General features: G+C 41.0%; 1 protein-coding gene across 1 annotated transcript; it reads right to left on the bottom strand.

The window, feature by feature from the left end:
* Positions 1–347: 347 nt before the first annotated feature.
* rab11fip1b (RAB11 family interacting protein 1 (class I) b) lies at positions 348–12,644 on the bottom strand. The gene is made up of 6 exons (XM_058617893.1): positions 12,159–12,644; positions 5,744–6,165; positions 3,835–5,653; positions 1,828–2,652; positions 1,486–1,600; positions 348–1,001 (listed from the first exon to the last, which is right to left on the bottom strand). The coding sequence occupies exons 1-6, from the start codon at positions 12,494–12,496 to the stop codon at positions 801–803; spliced, it is 3,720 nt and encodes a 1,239-aa protein (XP_058473876.1). The 5' UTR covers positions 12,497–12,644; the 3' UTR covers positions 348–800.
* Between the last annotated feature and the right edge of the window lie 2,788 nt (positions 12,645–15,432).

The following is a 15,432-nucleotide window of genomic DNA, read 5'->3' as shown; positions in this document are numbered from 1 at the left end:
TATTGTATTGGAGCTACTGAAAACTAATAATTTAGTCCTCCTTTCAGTTTTTTTCAACTTTAACAAAAAAAAAAAGAAGAAAAAAAAGGAAGGCACTTTAATAAATAAGTGTATTGAATGTCAGTCCTGTGTAGTAGTAATGCAATTTTGTAATGATTTAGAGGGATTCAGTCACAGGATATCAGAGAATACACTTCTTTCCTATTCTGACTCAATTCTACAGATCATTTAATTTAAGTATATAAAAACAATTGTTTGATATACAACTCATTTTTGGGAAGAAGACAAAAACAGTATATACTTTGTAAAAATGCATCACTGACATATCTAGATTGTCTTGAAAAAAATATTCATTCATTCTTTGATTTTATTTAATTTTGCATATTTAATTCCATGTAGCAGTAACCTCAGTGCAGAAGACCGATTCAGAATACACCATTTTATAGGCTTTTTAAAAGTGCTTTTTAGGTTAGTATCATGTAAACCTTTTCTTCATGTAGTACAAGAGCAGTAAGATTATTTTACAGCAAAGTAAGGCTCTTTACACAAAAACAGCAAGCCAACATATCAGTGATTATTTTTACACATCATTTTGTGCTCAACATGAAAATCATTAAAAAACAATTCATTAGTTTCAAAGTCAGACAAGCACATAGAAATGTTTCAAAATCATCAACATCTTTCAAAACATCTCAAGTACTTTACAGTGAAGTTCTTATTTTGGAACTGTGATTAATCAATTCTTCACTAATTAGGTGGAGCAGAAATAGAAGTGTGAGCTGTGAATCTGCATAGACAGCCTACTTGAATGAGTTCATGGACATCAGGATGCTTGGTTGTTCTTCTATGACACGTACAAGCAATTTGTCAATGTATTGTTCCAGCTCTGATATCTTTTTGTCTCTCTCAGACATCTGGTTCTCCTGTTTCTGCAGCAGGGACACAAGTTCCTCTCGAGTTAGCTGGGAATACGGCCCTTTAAGCCCCGAATCAGGCGTTATCTGTTGAAACAGAAAGAATGTGAGTGTGCATTAAAAAACACGTTGATCCCATTTCAATTACATGAACAAGTAGTTACTCTGAGAGGCTCCATCGCTCCCAGTGAACTCCCCAAAAACACTTCCAGGTCACATACATACAACATACACAGACATTAGATAATCACATTCTCCAGAAGCTAAAGTTGTGATTGTGAAAAAAAAACTATAATTATGACGTCCCACTGAACTACCGTGTTTATTTTTTAGCAGCAGAATCCACTTCTGATTTTTTTGTTGGATGCTTCTTGGTGTTTTCTGTCATAGAGTCACAATGAACCCAGCTCACTTTGCTCACGCTGTGCGCTTCTTCTGCTTTGCCTGTTTACTCGTGACATAAAATCGTGCATCACTCATTCTAGCCCTCTCCTCATTCATTAAAAAGTTACACAAGTGCTTTAAGTGTGATTAAGACCACAGTAATGTATATACAAACACACACACCCACCTTTGTTTTCTCTTGAACGTCACTAAAGATTCCAACGGATTTGTGACTTTTACCCCCTGGAACGGTGGAGACAGACTTTTGTTCCAGAGGATTAAGTGGCCTTACAGGGAGAAGCCTGCAAACACAGAGAAGAATAAAAGCACTGCCTTGATGAGAGTGAAAGGAAAGGTTGTTTCCAAATCTGAAAACAAAACATAATGTGTATAATATCATTGCAGACTGTGTGCAGCATGATAACAGCACACCACGAAATCTGCAGCTAGACGTGTGCGATCTATAATTTAAGACGGCGCTGGTTGCACTATCCGTTTGCCTTTCTGTCGAGGAACTGAACTGCCTCACCTGCGTGAACTTGTAGGAGGGGCTTCTTTCTTCACTCCTGTTACCTCTGCAGTGCTCTGTGATCTCACAGGCTCTTTCAGTGAAGTGCTCTGAACGGAGAGCGTGGCCTCTGGCTGTGGGCCACATGCCTGGTTTGCACCTTTATCGGGTGCAGGCACAACTGTTGTATCCATAGCATGGCAACTGTCAGTGTTTGGATGAATTAAAGTGCTTGAAATGGTAGGCGGAGGGGCAGGCGCATGGGTGACTTTTGAAGATTTCAGTTTTGATTCATCAGTAGCGCGGGACACAGGTGGGGGCCGCTGTGTTGATCTCGTGTCACCAGGGGTTGGTGTATCATCTCGAAGTGTGACCTCATCGTCATCATCTACAAATGGATTCAAGCCACAGGTGACAGGGACTGGTTTTGTCTGTGAGCCACGTCCCTGGGAAATGTTGCCACGAGAAGACGAGACTCTTTTGGATTCAGACGATGACTCTTCCTCTGCAGAACGAGGTCGAGACGGTGCAAGGCGCTTACCGTGTTTACCAGCACTTTCAGTTCCTTTGGTGGGGCTCCTTTGTATTAAGTGAGACTGACTCAGAGGAGCGATCAATTGTACCGAACGCTGAGGGAGAACACTGGCAGTCTTGACATCTTTGTCATTACTCTGCTTGTTATTTTGTGCCAGATGCTGCAAAGCTACATCCTGCTCCCTCCGACTCTCCGCTATATTCCTTCCTGGAGGCGGAGGAGCTGGACGCTTCTCCCGCTGAGCATTAATCAGGTCCTTCTCATCCATGGAAATGCTCTTGCCTCCCTCCGATGACACAGCAATTTGACACCTGAAAAAAAAAGCAGAGACTAAATTATGTTTTGGCATTCTTATTGTTAATTACCATCAAAACAAAACTATTCTCATGAGGAAGCATGAGAATAGAATAGTGCTTCAATGCATAATCCAGGATGTTGAAGAATAATTAAAAAAGATAAAGTGCATTAAACCTTGCATTATAAATTACACATAACAAAAACACGCCACACAAACACAAGGGGAAGTATCCTCAGTTAAAAAAAAAGAGCAGTGAACCATTATAATGCACAATGTCCAGAGACGTCTGTGAAAGTACTGTCCACCACTGTCACTATAATTTGAATTTTAATGAACCACTACCTGTTCAAGTATAATAAGGAAAGTTTGAGCTCACAGTCTTATTTCACAAATGATCAAATCAAAAATGCAAATATATTCTGTGTCCGTCAGTCTGCACCGACCCTAACAAGCACAGGCCTGTGCAATTTACATGATGGAGTCGAGTTTAGGTTGCATTACAATGAGAAAGTGTCAACTGCTGTTGTGGAATCGCTCACTGTAAAAACAAGTGAGACAGCACCACTTAATATCCAGATTCATTTCTGTATAGATGGTATCGTTTATATTATTTTTTTAATCATGCATTGACAGAAAGATTCACTGCTTCTTTTTGAGATTCTGTTGCATTAACAATGTAATGCAGTTTCACTGCTCACTGTGCAACATCAAACTTCACTGTTTTCCACATGTGCGTTCAACATGGGCTTCAACTTCCATTTCTGAGAATGAACACGTCTCAAGTATCTTTGTTTAGTTGTTGATGGTCTTGTGGGTCAAATTAGACTCAGACTCTTTTTTTTTTTTTGAACAAGACTATTTTAGGGGATCCCATGACTTGTAGCACCACTATAAAGTTGCCATTTAGAAAGTTTGTACCCCTCACAATGATGTTTCTTGAACCCCCACCTTTGCCACACAGAGGCTTCATCTAATATACCAATAAAATAAATCAAAGACAGGACTGTGAGGAGCTACACTTGTACCCATTTTCTACAACATTAGCAGAATTTGCAGGTAGCAAAATAACATTTAAGTTGTTAAGAAACTGTCTGGAGCTGTAATACGTTTCCTTCCTTGAATCACTGGTGACATATCACAGTCATTTTGACTCCATACGTTGCATCATAACATAATAATGATGGTTTAAACTGACCCCTGTTGGACGCTTGACATGGCCGCGTTGCCTTCAGCTGCAGTAGGAGAACGTGGGACATCTTCAAAGGGATTATTTGGGAGGTTTTCATCAAACGGGTTAGTGGAGGTGACGTCAGCAGCGCTCTGTGCAGCTACTGCAGATTTCTCCATGGTAGACTTGTGTCCATGTTTTGTTTTGCTTTGGTTTTTCGGTTCTTCTGCATCCGTTATTAACTTCCTGGCCTCTTCCTCTTCTTTCTTCGCCCTCCGAAACCTCTGCTCTTCCTCCCTTTGAATTTTCTCTTCTTGTTCCTCTCGTCTCCTCTTTTCTTCTGCCAATCTTTCCATTTCTTCCTCTTCTCTCCTCCTCCTCTCCTCCTTCCTAATTCTCTCCTCGTCTTTCAGTCTTCTCTCTTGTTCTTCCACTCTCCTCTTTTCTTCTGCCAATCTTTCAAATTCTTCATTTTCCTTCTTAACCCTGTCCTCTTCCTCTTGTCTCCTCCTTTCTTCTTCCTCCCTTTGCCTTTTTTCGTCTTCTTCAATTCGCCTCCTTTCCTGCTCCTCCAGTCTCTTCTTTTCCTCTTGTTCTTCATCCCTCTTTACCCTCTCCTGCTCTTCCCTCCTCTCATCCTCCATCCTAATCCTTTCTTCTACCTCCCTTTTAATTTGCTCTTCAGCCTCAATCCTCTGCCTTTCTTTCTCCTCTCTCACCAATCTCTCATGTTCTTCCCTTTCCTTCCTAGCCCTCTCCTCTTCCTCTAGTCTTTTCTCCTCTTCTCTCCTATTCTTTTCCTGTTCTTCCTGCCATCTCCTCTCCTCCTCCTCTAGTTTCCTCTTCATCTCACGTGCTTCCTCTTGTCTTCTCGCCATTTCTTCTTCCTCTTTTCTCCTTCTCTCTTCCTCCCTCCTAACTCTATCTTCCTCAGCTCTCATTTCTTCCATTCGCCTGTTTTCCTCTGCCAACTGATGTTCTTCCTCTCGTCGACTTTCCTCCTCGATCCTAATCTTTTCTTCTTCCTCAATTCTCTTTCTTTCTTGTTCCTCTAGTCTCCTCTTTTCCTCTGCTAATCGTGCACATTCTTGTTCTTCCTCTCTTATAGCTTTCTCCTCTTCCTCTCGTCTCCTCCTCTCTTCCTCCCTAAAAACTCTTTCCTCTTCCTCCTTTCTAACCTTCTCTTCCTCAGCTTGTCTTTCTTCTTCTTTTCTTCTCGCCTCCTGTGCCAATTGTCGCTCCTCCTCAAGTCTCCTTCTTTCCCCTTCCTTCTTCATCCTTTCCTCTCTTTGCCGTTCTTCTTCTTCCTCATTTCTCTTTCTTTCTTGTTCCTCATGTCTTCTCTTTTCCTCTGCTAATCGCTCACGCTCTTCCCCTCTTCTAGCCCTCTCCTCTTCCTTTACCTTTTCCTCTTCAATCCTCTTTATTTCTTCTTCCTCTCGTCTCCTTGTCTCCTCAGCCATCTTCTCTAGTGCTTCTTCTTGCATCCTCATCCTTTCTTCTTCCCCATTCTTCTCCTTGCTAATCTGTTCCTCATCCACATCCTCCGTTATGTTTTCTACCTCAGCAGTTTCCTCCTCCTCCTCTTCTTCAGTCCAAGGAGAATATTGTGTCACTGCTTTAAGTGAATTAACAGATGGAGGGGAGCTTCCAGGGACATCCTCCATGGATCCATGACCTGAACTGGACAGACTGAAGTTTGATCCGTCACAGTAAACATGGCTGCCATTAATGCATAGGTTGCTCTGCTCCGCTGTCCCGCCGTGTTTTTGGAGTCCAGAAGAGGAATCTTTCCCATCCGAGCTGCTCAAGCGTTTATGTATCTTGAACTTAAACTTCTTTTTACCTGGAAGGAAAAAGAAAAATATGCATTTAATTACAAACAGTGTGACAGTATGGCACGAAGGCAATGAAGTCAATGAAAACGGTCTCTGACCCTCAGAGGAATCCACATTCAGACCAGACGATTGGCTTCTGCTTAACGAGGAGGTTTTGGCAGGCAGAACAGACATGGACTGGGACATGTTTCTCTGCAGGTTGGATTTGGAAGAAAACAGTGACTTCATCTTATGTTTCTTCTTCTTCTCGTCCTTCCCCGCAGCTTCCTCGTCGTTTGCCTCCTCCTCACTGTCGGTGAGGACCTGATTGAAGGACGGCACCACACCAGACACAGCGTCGGACTCCTTTTTCTTGCCGCGCACTTTGTCCTTGAACTTGCCCAAGCGGGAGCGGGACTTGCCGGCAGCAGAGAGATCGAACATGCTGGCAGTCATGTTGTTTCTCATGAACTGGATGTCCAGAAGCACCTCTCCTCTGTCTTTGTCTGCCTTGCCAGTCTTGTCCAGTAACTTAAACCATCTGTCGAAAAATAGACAGACATGCAATTAGGATGACATTTACCCACAGACCAGTGCAATTTGTCTAACAAAGCTTTTAGGAAATAACACAGTAGCATAGTGTCATTAACTTCTTGTTTCTATGCTGGATTTTTTTAAGGTCAGAAACTTTTTGGCAGCAGAAACAATTAATTATTGACACAGTCAGTTACAAAGCAGCAAAAATCATAAATTAGGTGCTCATTTCCTATTAGGATCTTTGTTTATGTTCAAAATTTACACGAATAATCACGACTATTCATATCCATAAACTTCCTTTTGGCATCAGTATTGAATAAATGAAATTCTACAAAACAAAAGCGCATACGTGCAGTTTAATAACTTTCCTTATGATGTGAAACTCTCTGACAATCCACCATCATTTATTCATAACCTTCAACTGGCGTTGAGGTACAAAAGGCCAAAATCAAAAACAACATTTCACCCATCCCATTCTTATCCAACATAATTTCAGAAAAACTTTGAACGTTGAAAACATTCCAAAGTTAAGAAATGGATTTAAATTCTTACTATTTGCGTGTAGATATTTGTCTAAAACTAGATCAAAACCAAACTGAGAATCTTTTCAAATGTTTTCATTTGGAAAACTAAACTGAGAATTGTACGTAAATATTCAGTCCTCCTAGCTTCTTCGTGGAAACTATGATCAATGCTGTGGTAAAAAAAAAAAAAAAAAAAAAAGAGTGACTCAACAGCAACTTCAATGTTTTTGGAAAGTCTGTGATAATTTAAGCACAACCAACAAACTCACCATGAAGGAAAGATTCTTCTCTTTTTTCAGTACTGCTCTGTGTGCAGCAGCCGCTCATGTTGACAATTTATGAATGTTTGTGCAGTGCAACCTCACATTTCCACACCAGTATTAACATTAAGAACGCAACGTTATGAATCTCAAAGCTGCATCTTAAATTCAACTGCTGTAATGAAAATGTACAAAAGGCTAAAAACAGACTGAGACAAGCCTGTGTCCACTCGGTGCTGCTTGTGCACCTGTGTCACGCTCCGGCGCTGATGGACGGGACGGGTCTTTGAGCGAGTATTTGAAAGAACGACCAAAAGGAAGAGTCAGCATAAAAAGTGCCTATCGGGCAGAAATCTGAGGTCAGCTCACCACTGAACAAACATCCCCATCTGAAATCTGAATTCCTGAGGAAATGAGTAAGGGACTGTGTGTGTAAAGAACATTTCCGCCATATGGCTGTGGCTCAGCATCTTTCATTTAAAAAAAAATAATAATAATAAAAAATAAATACTAACCTTGGATATGGGTTTGTTTGTTTTTTGTTTTGTTTTTTTTAAAAAGGTGAACAATCTAAATATAATTGTGTGTATTAATGTCATTTCCCCTGATATATTTTTACTACTTAAATAAACACTGCTAAATACAGTGTTTTTCTTAGTGAGCCTCAATCAGATATGTTAAGACCCCCCCCCCCCCCCACTGCTGCTGCTCTTCCCTCAGGAATGCGTCAGATGTGTAGCGCAAACAAACCAAGGAGGGAATTTAAGAAATGGGTGAGACACATGCCGTCACTGCTCTTCAGTTCTCTACTGCTGACATGCGTCGCACATTTCAGGCCTTGATACAGTAAATGATCTGTCCTTCAGCAGAAGCACCTCTCCACAATCGGTGTTTTTATCTATAAAGTAAACATGGACATTGTGCATATTCTTCTTCCCACGAGCAGTGCGATCTTAACTTCTGGCACAAAGTAATGAAAAATATGTGTGTTGCACAATCTCTGGTGTTATTATTCACACTTAAAATGTTAAACACACCCAAAAATGTACTGTATTTTGGAAAGAGGATGGGGATGTTATAAAAAGTAGTGTTTTATATCTGAGGGACGTATAATCTTGTTAGTCAAGTTTGTTATATGCTTCCGTGACTGGTATCATTTGTCTGATATCTCGAGGTTCTCAAATTGTTCCATTTGTATAATATGTAGAGTGTTGTTATCATGAGATTAGCCCACTCACTAGCCATTTTATAAAAGCGAAACTTGTTCAAAATACTTGTCATTATAAATATCTAGTAAGCCAATCACAAGGCAGCAAGTCAACACATTTAAGTGTGTAGCCATGGACAAGATGTCCTGTTGAGATCCAAACCGAGCAGAATGGAAACCCAAAACAGGGTGATGAAGTGATTGTGAATGTGGCCTGGTTTTGGAGCTGGTCCGAATATTTCAGATCTACTGGGATTTTCACACATAACCAACTCTAAAGTTTACAGAGAACGGTCTGAAAAAGAAAGAAAGAAGAGTATCCAGTGACACCCCATGTGACATCCTGTGTGACATCCTTTGTACCTAATAAAGTAGCCAGTGAGTGTAGTATAGTCATTTGTCAACAAATAACACACTAATTGTAAATTATAGTAAAAGGCTGTAATTCACAAGCCTTTCTCAACCCTCGTACTTCCCTGCAGAAGTCACCATCCAAAAAAAAAAAAAAAAAAGAGAAGAAACTACTTCAGCTGAATCAGGAGGGAAGTTGCAAAAGTGTTTCAGCCCGAGCCTGTTGGGGTAGTAAGCAGTATGTAGGAGGAGGAATGCCGAGGTAATGATGATGCATTTCAACTCCGTAATCTACCCGTGTGAATGGAACAAAGTATGTTGCTCTGCTGTACAGACAGAACCAGGAGGAGAATGTGTTACTTGACATCTTGTAAATGTATCCTACCCTCTTCTGCACAAAAACGCATCCTTCCTGGCTAAAACCTGACCTGCTGATAAGACAATGCCCCCGAAAGGCTCGAGCTTTCCTTATCACACAAACACAGCTGCATGTGTGGGAGAGGAGCTGAGCAAGGAAAGCAACCGCGGACTGATAATGTCCAAAAACCAAGAGTTTCCGAGGGTGATTGTATTGGTCCACGTCCATGAAGCCAAAGAAAAAAATGAAAGCCTGAACAAAAGGAGTCGGAGCAACACAGGAAAAAAGAAACTTTCCCTTTCCGATGAGTGTCACAATCCACAGACTGAACCCTAGGCTATAGCAAAAGCAATGACAATGCGAAAGCCATGGTTCTCAAACTGTGGTACGTGTACCACTAGTGATACGCAAGCTTCCTCTGATGGTACTTGGGGAAATGAATTTTGACTGGAGTGCATAGAAATTGAAACAAATAACATCAAATTTAAACAATTAAAGTCACATTATCCCTCGCTCCATCTAAATCTAATTTCACTAGACCAGAAGTCAAATTTTAAAACTGTTTAAATGTTGCTCATTCACTTTAACCCAAACAGAGGTTTGCAGTCATTTAAAACTAAAAAAAACTAAAACATAACACACAACCATAACACGATTCCTTCGCATAAAAACAACAGCAAGAGACCCAACAGCATCAAAGGCTGTTAGAATTGTAACTGCTGTGTCTTCTGCAAACAGTAGGTATTTAAAAATGATGTAACAATTAGTGACTACTAATATTAAGACTGCGGACTGTAATATAGCCCCTTCACTCAGTCCTCCCTTTCCCACGTGCATCAGGTAAGTACAATAGCCTAATTGTGTAGTAAGATTCTGCCTTAACCCATAAATACCTAAGCCTCAAAATGTTTTTTTTTTGCTTTTTTTAACCATAAAAAAAGGGCCAGAAAAATGATGTCCTGTGACCAAGTGCATTTGTTCATTTTTAGTATCTGGCAGTTATTTACAATTTACTGCATGTTAAAATAACCGTTTTATTTAGAAAAAACACTGTATTTGTACATGAACACCAGATTGTGTGTGTTAAATTTGAAATTTAAACAGTACAAAACATTTTGTTTGAGTCTTTGTTGAAATGTCCAAAAACAGGCCAAAAAAATGCAAACTATGTACAAGTGTTTTTCCAGCTCTCTCCTCTCTGGTGACAAAGACGCTGATTCGCCAGCTTCCTGCAACAGCGCGAGTGAAATTACCGCAACAACCACATGTCGACTTTGACTTGCAACTTCTCCGCTTTCAGAAACCGTTGGAATTTTTCCGACTGCAAATCGTCGTGTAATTACGGTAATGCAAAATGCACTTAGTGTTTAAGTATTAAAACATTAAACGGACAAGGTTTTGTGCCTGCTGTAGAAACATGGCGGCACAATATGGCAGCCTCTGTAAAGCAAGGCCCTTCTGACTTTGGTGTTCCCTCCTGAATGTTACACACAGGACCATTGAAATGGGTTTTGACAGAACACCGTTAGATAATGTCTCCAGATTTTGAAAACACAGTGAAGCATAAACAGTAAAGTTTGGGACATGTGAAGTACAGCAGCACAGCCACAGTGGGTCTCTCTGGTAAAAAGAAAAAAGAAAAAAAGAAGACCTTTGTGAACTGTCCCTGATGCCACCAGTGTTTGTCATTGATAAGACTGTCAGGAATGCGAGGCTAGAGCTGGATTCAAACCTCAGGAGGTGCATTCCCACAAGGCTCACAGAAAACAAACAGAGGGTTTACTCAACACCGGCATGTTTGCTGACAAAAAATAACCCCATCAACAACAACATGAACTCTATGCATGTGCTGAAATAAAGCAGAGGTGTAAGTTTCGAGTGGCAGTCGCCAAAAAGGAGCAAACGCGGTCAGACGAGTACACATCACAAGCCCCAAAACTATGCATGATTCATAACGCAGCGCGCAGCCAGGTGATTTGTCTCAGGTCAGACAGTTGGACACAAGACAAACCAGAGCAGAAGACACATGAGTGAGGGGGACATGGCATTTCAAGACATTGCTCATTTAAAAGCTTCTTCTTTTTTTTTTTAAAGTGATTTCACAGTTTGCTTGGTTTTAATGACAGGATTGTACAAATAATATGACTTAAGAAAAAACATCAGGAGGAATGTGTGTGTGTGTGTGGTTAGACAAACAGCCTGGTATGCCGTCTGCTTTCATTTAATACCACTCACATGGTGGGAGACTAAAATACCCTGTTTAATGCTGGAAAAGTACAACCATGAAACAGTGGCAGGATAATTAATACTGCATTTTATTAAATGTTGTTGTTTTTTTCTTTTTTAATAAAAAGGATGACTACCTTTTCTTTGATCATGCGTTATTTCCTACTTAAAATGCCTATCGCCCGATGTAGCTGAGATTGGCACGGCACCCCCCGCGACCCTCTGGTTGAGGATAAAGCGGTAGATGATGACTGACTGACTTTACATATTTTGCCATGTGCCCTTGCAGTATAATAAAAACAATAATCATAATAATAATAATAATAATAATAGGAATTCAGAGTAGCCTCCTGGCATCTTTTGGGGGGGTGCACTTGGGCGGTGAAAGGAAATATAAGCATGTGTGTCGTGGTCAAGTTAAGCCAGCGAAAGTTGAGGGTAAGTAATGCTGATTGGCATCCTTGAAGGCTGCAACCAAGGGAACAAATCCCTTAAGCCACAGTGGAGCGAGTGGGCAGCATTCATAAGTCAAACCCACCAGAGTGGATCTGTGTTGTGATGCATGGCTTTGTGTGTGTGTGTATGTGTGAGTGTGTGTACACACACATCAGAAGAAAAAAGTGGAAATAATAAAAGGGAAATAACATTCCCTTGCTAATAGAGTTAGCTCCCTTTTGTTCTGTAATTTCACAATATCAGAGCCAGCAATTACTCCCATGCAGTGTATGAAAATCAATTATGGGACAATTCATTTATTTATTTATTTTTTTTAAGTACTGTTGTATGAAGTTTTCAAACACTGACTTAAACTAGTGCGCCACAGTATACGCTGCCATGTTCCACTCCTTACTACTCCACATTGTTCTAACCCTGCTTAGCTCAAGACTTTATTAAAACACGTGTTTGGCCCGTTTGTGTTAAATCTGTAAAATCTTAAAGTGGAAACATATGCACATATCTTAAAATAAAATGAGCAAATGTTTGGGGCCAGGTCCCTTCAGCCTGGGGGGGCCCCAGTGTCCCCAAGTTGCAGCAGCCCTGCTTCCTGCTGCTGCTGCTGTATGCACTTACTCTGTCTTGTTGCGGGTTTTGTCTTCACTGAGACACAGCAGGTCGACAACAGCATGTCCAAGCGGTTTGTCTGGACCCACCAAGGCCCGGTGCAGAACGTGGACATGCAGGGTGCCCTTTCCTCCTCCTCCGCTCTGCGACAGGTCGAAAGTCGCCTCCTCTTTCCACACGGGAGCCACGCTCTTCTCCACCACCGAGGTCTGGAACTTCTCCTTGCCCACTTGCATGACCGCGTACGCATCGTTGGTGCCGCTTTTGCCCTTACTCCTGAGGCCTCTGGCTTGGAGAACCGTTACCTGGACGCTGGTGGGACACCACTGCGGATCCGCAAAGGACATAGTGACACCACCTGTTGCTGGACTATCTCGATGTAGCAAAAGAAAACTCAAGTCCCGCGACGGAACGCGCAGTGGCGTCCAGTTCACCGCCGGTTCACCGTCACACTGGCGTGTGTGAGGGGAGGAAAAGTTTTCTTCTGGTCTTTGAGGAAACAGCTGATTGGGAGTGGTTTACGTTGAGTTTGCGCCTTGAATAAAACAGGACACGCCCACAGATTAACGGGTTACTGACCGCGCGCTCGTCCGCGCCCACCACGGCAGGTCGCACCTGAGCCATGGTGACGCCTGTCAGAGCGCGTCAGCGTCATCAGCTGCACTTGATTAAAACATATTTGACACTTTTCCAAAACAGAGCACCTGTGTGCATTTCTCTGCTCATGTTTCTACAACATAACTCTAAAAAAAAAACTCAAGAATTCTCTGCTCTAATAATTCAGAGCCAAACTTTTGTCACCTGAGAACACCTGAGACCTTCACCATGCAACACCTTGATAACCAGTTAGTCTCACTCTGGTTCCGCCTTTGCAATTGGAAGAACACTTAAATGAGTCAGAATGAGGCCTCAAGTGACTTATTTAATGCCCCATTAATATGGAATGAGACCCAAACTGTTGTCAGGCTCAGTGTTGCATGCCCAGTGTTGATTTTATGATTGTTGTCAGTGCTTTTTCTTAATCTATTTCTTATATTAATTGTTCTTTGTCCTATTTTTGTCTCTTAGACAATATATATTGATGTTAATTAGACTGCCTGATTAAATTACGACTACATTCTAAAATGCACTTACATATTCTACTGTAAACATAATGAACTCCTCAGTTTGTGTTGAGAGTTTTGAGAAACGTGGTCACAGTTTCCAGAGTGACCAAGTGTGTAAACATTTGGGGGAAAATTGTAATTACTTGTTCATAATAACTCCTAACAAATGTTTTTCAAAATGAAACAAAAGTCCTTCCAGCAACTCACACACTAATCTCATATCTTACATAGAATGAATTGTTAATGTGTTTTGGATTCCTGTTCAAATGAGTGTAAAAGAGTAGTTGTTGTTGTTGTCCCAAACGCAGGTTGCAGAAAAGGCAAAAAGTCAAAAGCAAACAGAGAAACCTCAAAAATTACAGCAACAAAGTGACCTGAAACAAACAAATGAACGGACAACGACACAGTACAGAGACTAATAAATACAGTAGAGATAATCAGAACACGTTTGGACACGGCAGACAGGACAGGAAGCAAAACATGACAAAGGTACACACAAGGACAAACTAAAAAATAAAACAGAAAACCAGACACAACTAAACTAAATTAAATAAAAAGGCCTAATAGAAACATTGTCCGACAAATATCATCATGACAAGTATGTAGCCAAACCTGGAAATTTCATCCATGAAGGTCAAATGTGAAACAGCAATAACAAAATATATTTGGCATATCTCACTTTTTATACCACGACTCTATGATTATTATATTGTGAGTGCAACATGACTGAGGCAGACTGGCAATGAGGGCTTTGCATTTTGAAGGTCTTTGTTGCTGGGCGACCAAAAGTTTGCTCAACGATGCACCTTGTGTTCCGTGAGTTGCAAGACCGCGATTTGAAGCGACATTTGAGTCCTGTGGAATTGTCCTCATCGAGTGAAGGAATGTGGAGTCATGTTGTTGAAACATGAGCTGACATCTTTCAGAATAGTGTACATACTGTGTGTAAAATGATGGTAAAGGTGTGAGCGCTCTGCTTCCTTGTTTGACTGTGTCCTAAAAAAAAAAGCATCATGTTCTTATTTGACAATGTGACATCTGCTCCCTTTAAAAACTCAAGAATTCTCTGCTCTAATAATTCAGAGCTTGGAACCTGCAGCAGTCTGAGAGAAGGAGGAGGAGGAAGAGGAGGAGGAAGAGGTTACCTGACAAGACCGTGACAGCTGATAGGGTCCATGGATTCAATTTCACATGCAACTCCAGGTTGTATCTTATTTAGGCAACAGTTACCTCACTTTACACAAGAGTGTGTTTGTTTGTTTTAGCCCATTAATGGACGAGCATCCTTCTTACTACATGTACTCTCTACTTGCTGCACATAAGTGCTAATAATCTCCATGAGCCTGAGTGTTTTTGGATATGCAGCTTATTAAATCGATCTGTAAAGTCCAGCTAAATGTTTATCTAAGAGTGAAATACTCCTGACATCAACAGCAGGTGCACAGGGTGATTCATGTCTGAACACTGACACCTGCTGTTTAAAGAGGGAAGCACTGACGACTGACGTGATCTAGTTTGTATCGTCCCAGGTCATAAAAGCTTTAAATAAAGACTCTTCTAACAACAAGTTGAGACACAAAATCACTGAATCAAGAAGCACACCGTCTCTTTGACCTTTGACCTTTATGTACAGCCAAGATTAAAGCTGAGTGAGCCAATTAGCAGAGTGGTGTCACTGTCAAACTGTCTACCTGCCTGTGATGTAATAACTACAGGAACATAGACTTTAATTATTGACCAACAAAAAAGGTATTTAAATCAAATATACTTAAAACTCACAGGATAAGATGAAAAACAAATGAAAATGTACAAATGTAAGTATGGATTCTTCATACAGATTATGCAAATAACAATATGTTTTAATTTTTTAATCCTCCATCCTCCACCCACTGTATTTCTGCTCACTGACCAGAACTTTGCTGCAGGGTTTCTGCTGCTGCTGCTCTTCTTTCATTTCAGCTCGTTTCAGGCCTTTCAGGGAAAGGGAATCACATCCCACAGATGTTATGGCAGTCGGCATCTGTTTTGTGCCATCGCCAACCCTTTTAACAACCATGAGCACACGGAACTATCCAACAATAACTCTCCAAATGAGACCTAATGAGCCTCCGTGTGCTGCTATGGCAGCTTTCACTCTGTTGGCAAACTGAAAAGGAGGAAAATTTACTCGAGCAGAC

Source organism: Solea solea, chromosome 19 (genome assembly GCF_958295425.1).
Source record: "Solea solea chromosome 19, fSolSol10.1, whole genome shotgun sequence".
NCBI classification, from domain to species: Eukaryota; Metazoa; Chordata; class Actinopteri; order Pleuronectiformes; family Soleidae; genus Solea; species Solea solea.
The sequence above is the reverse complement of the archived record's forward strand: the minus strand, read 5'-3'. Positions and strand labels throughout refer to the sequence as shown.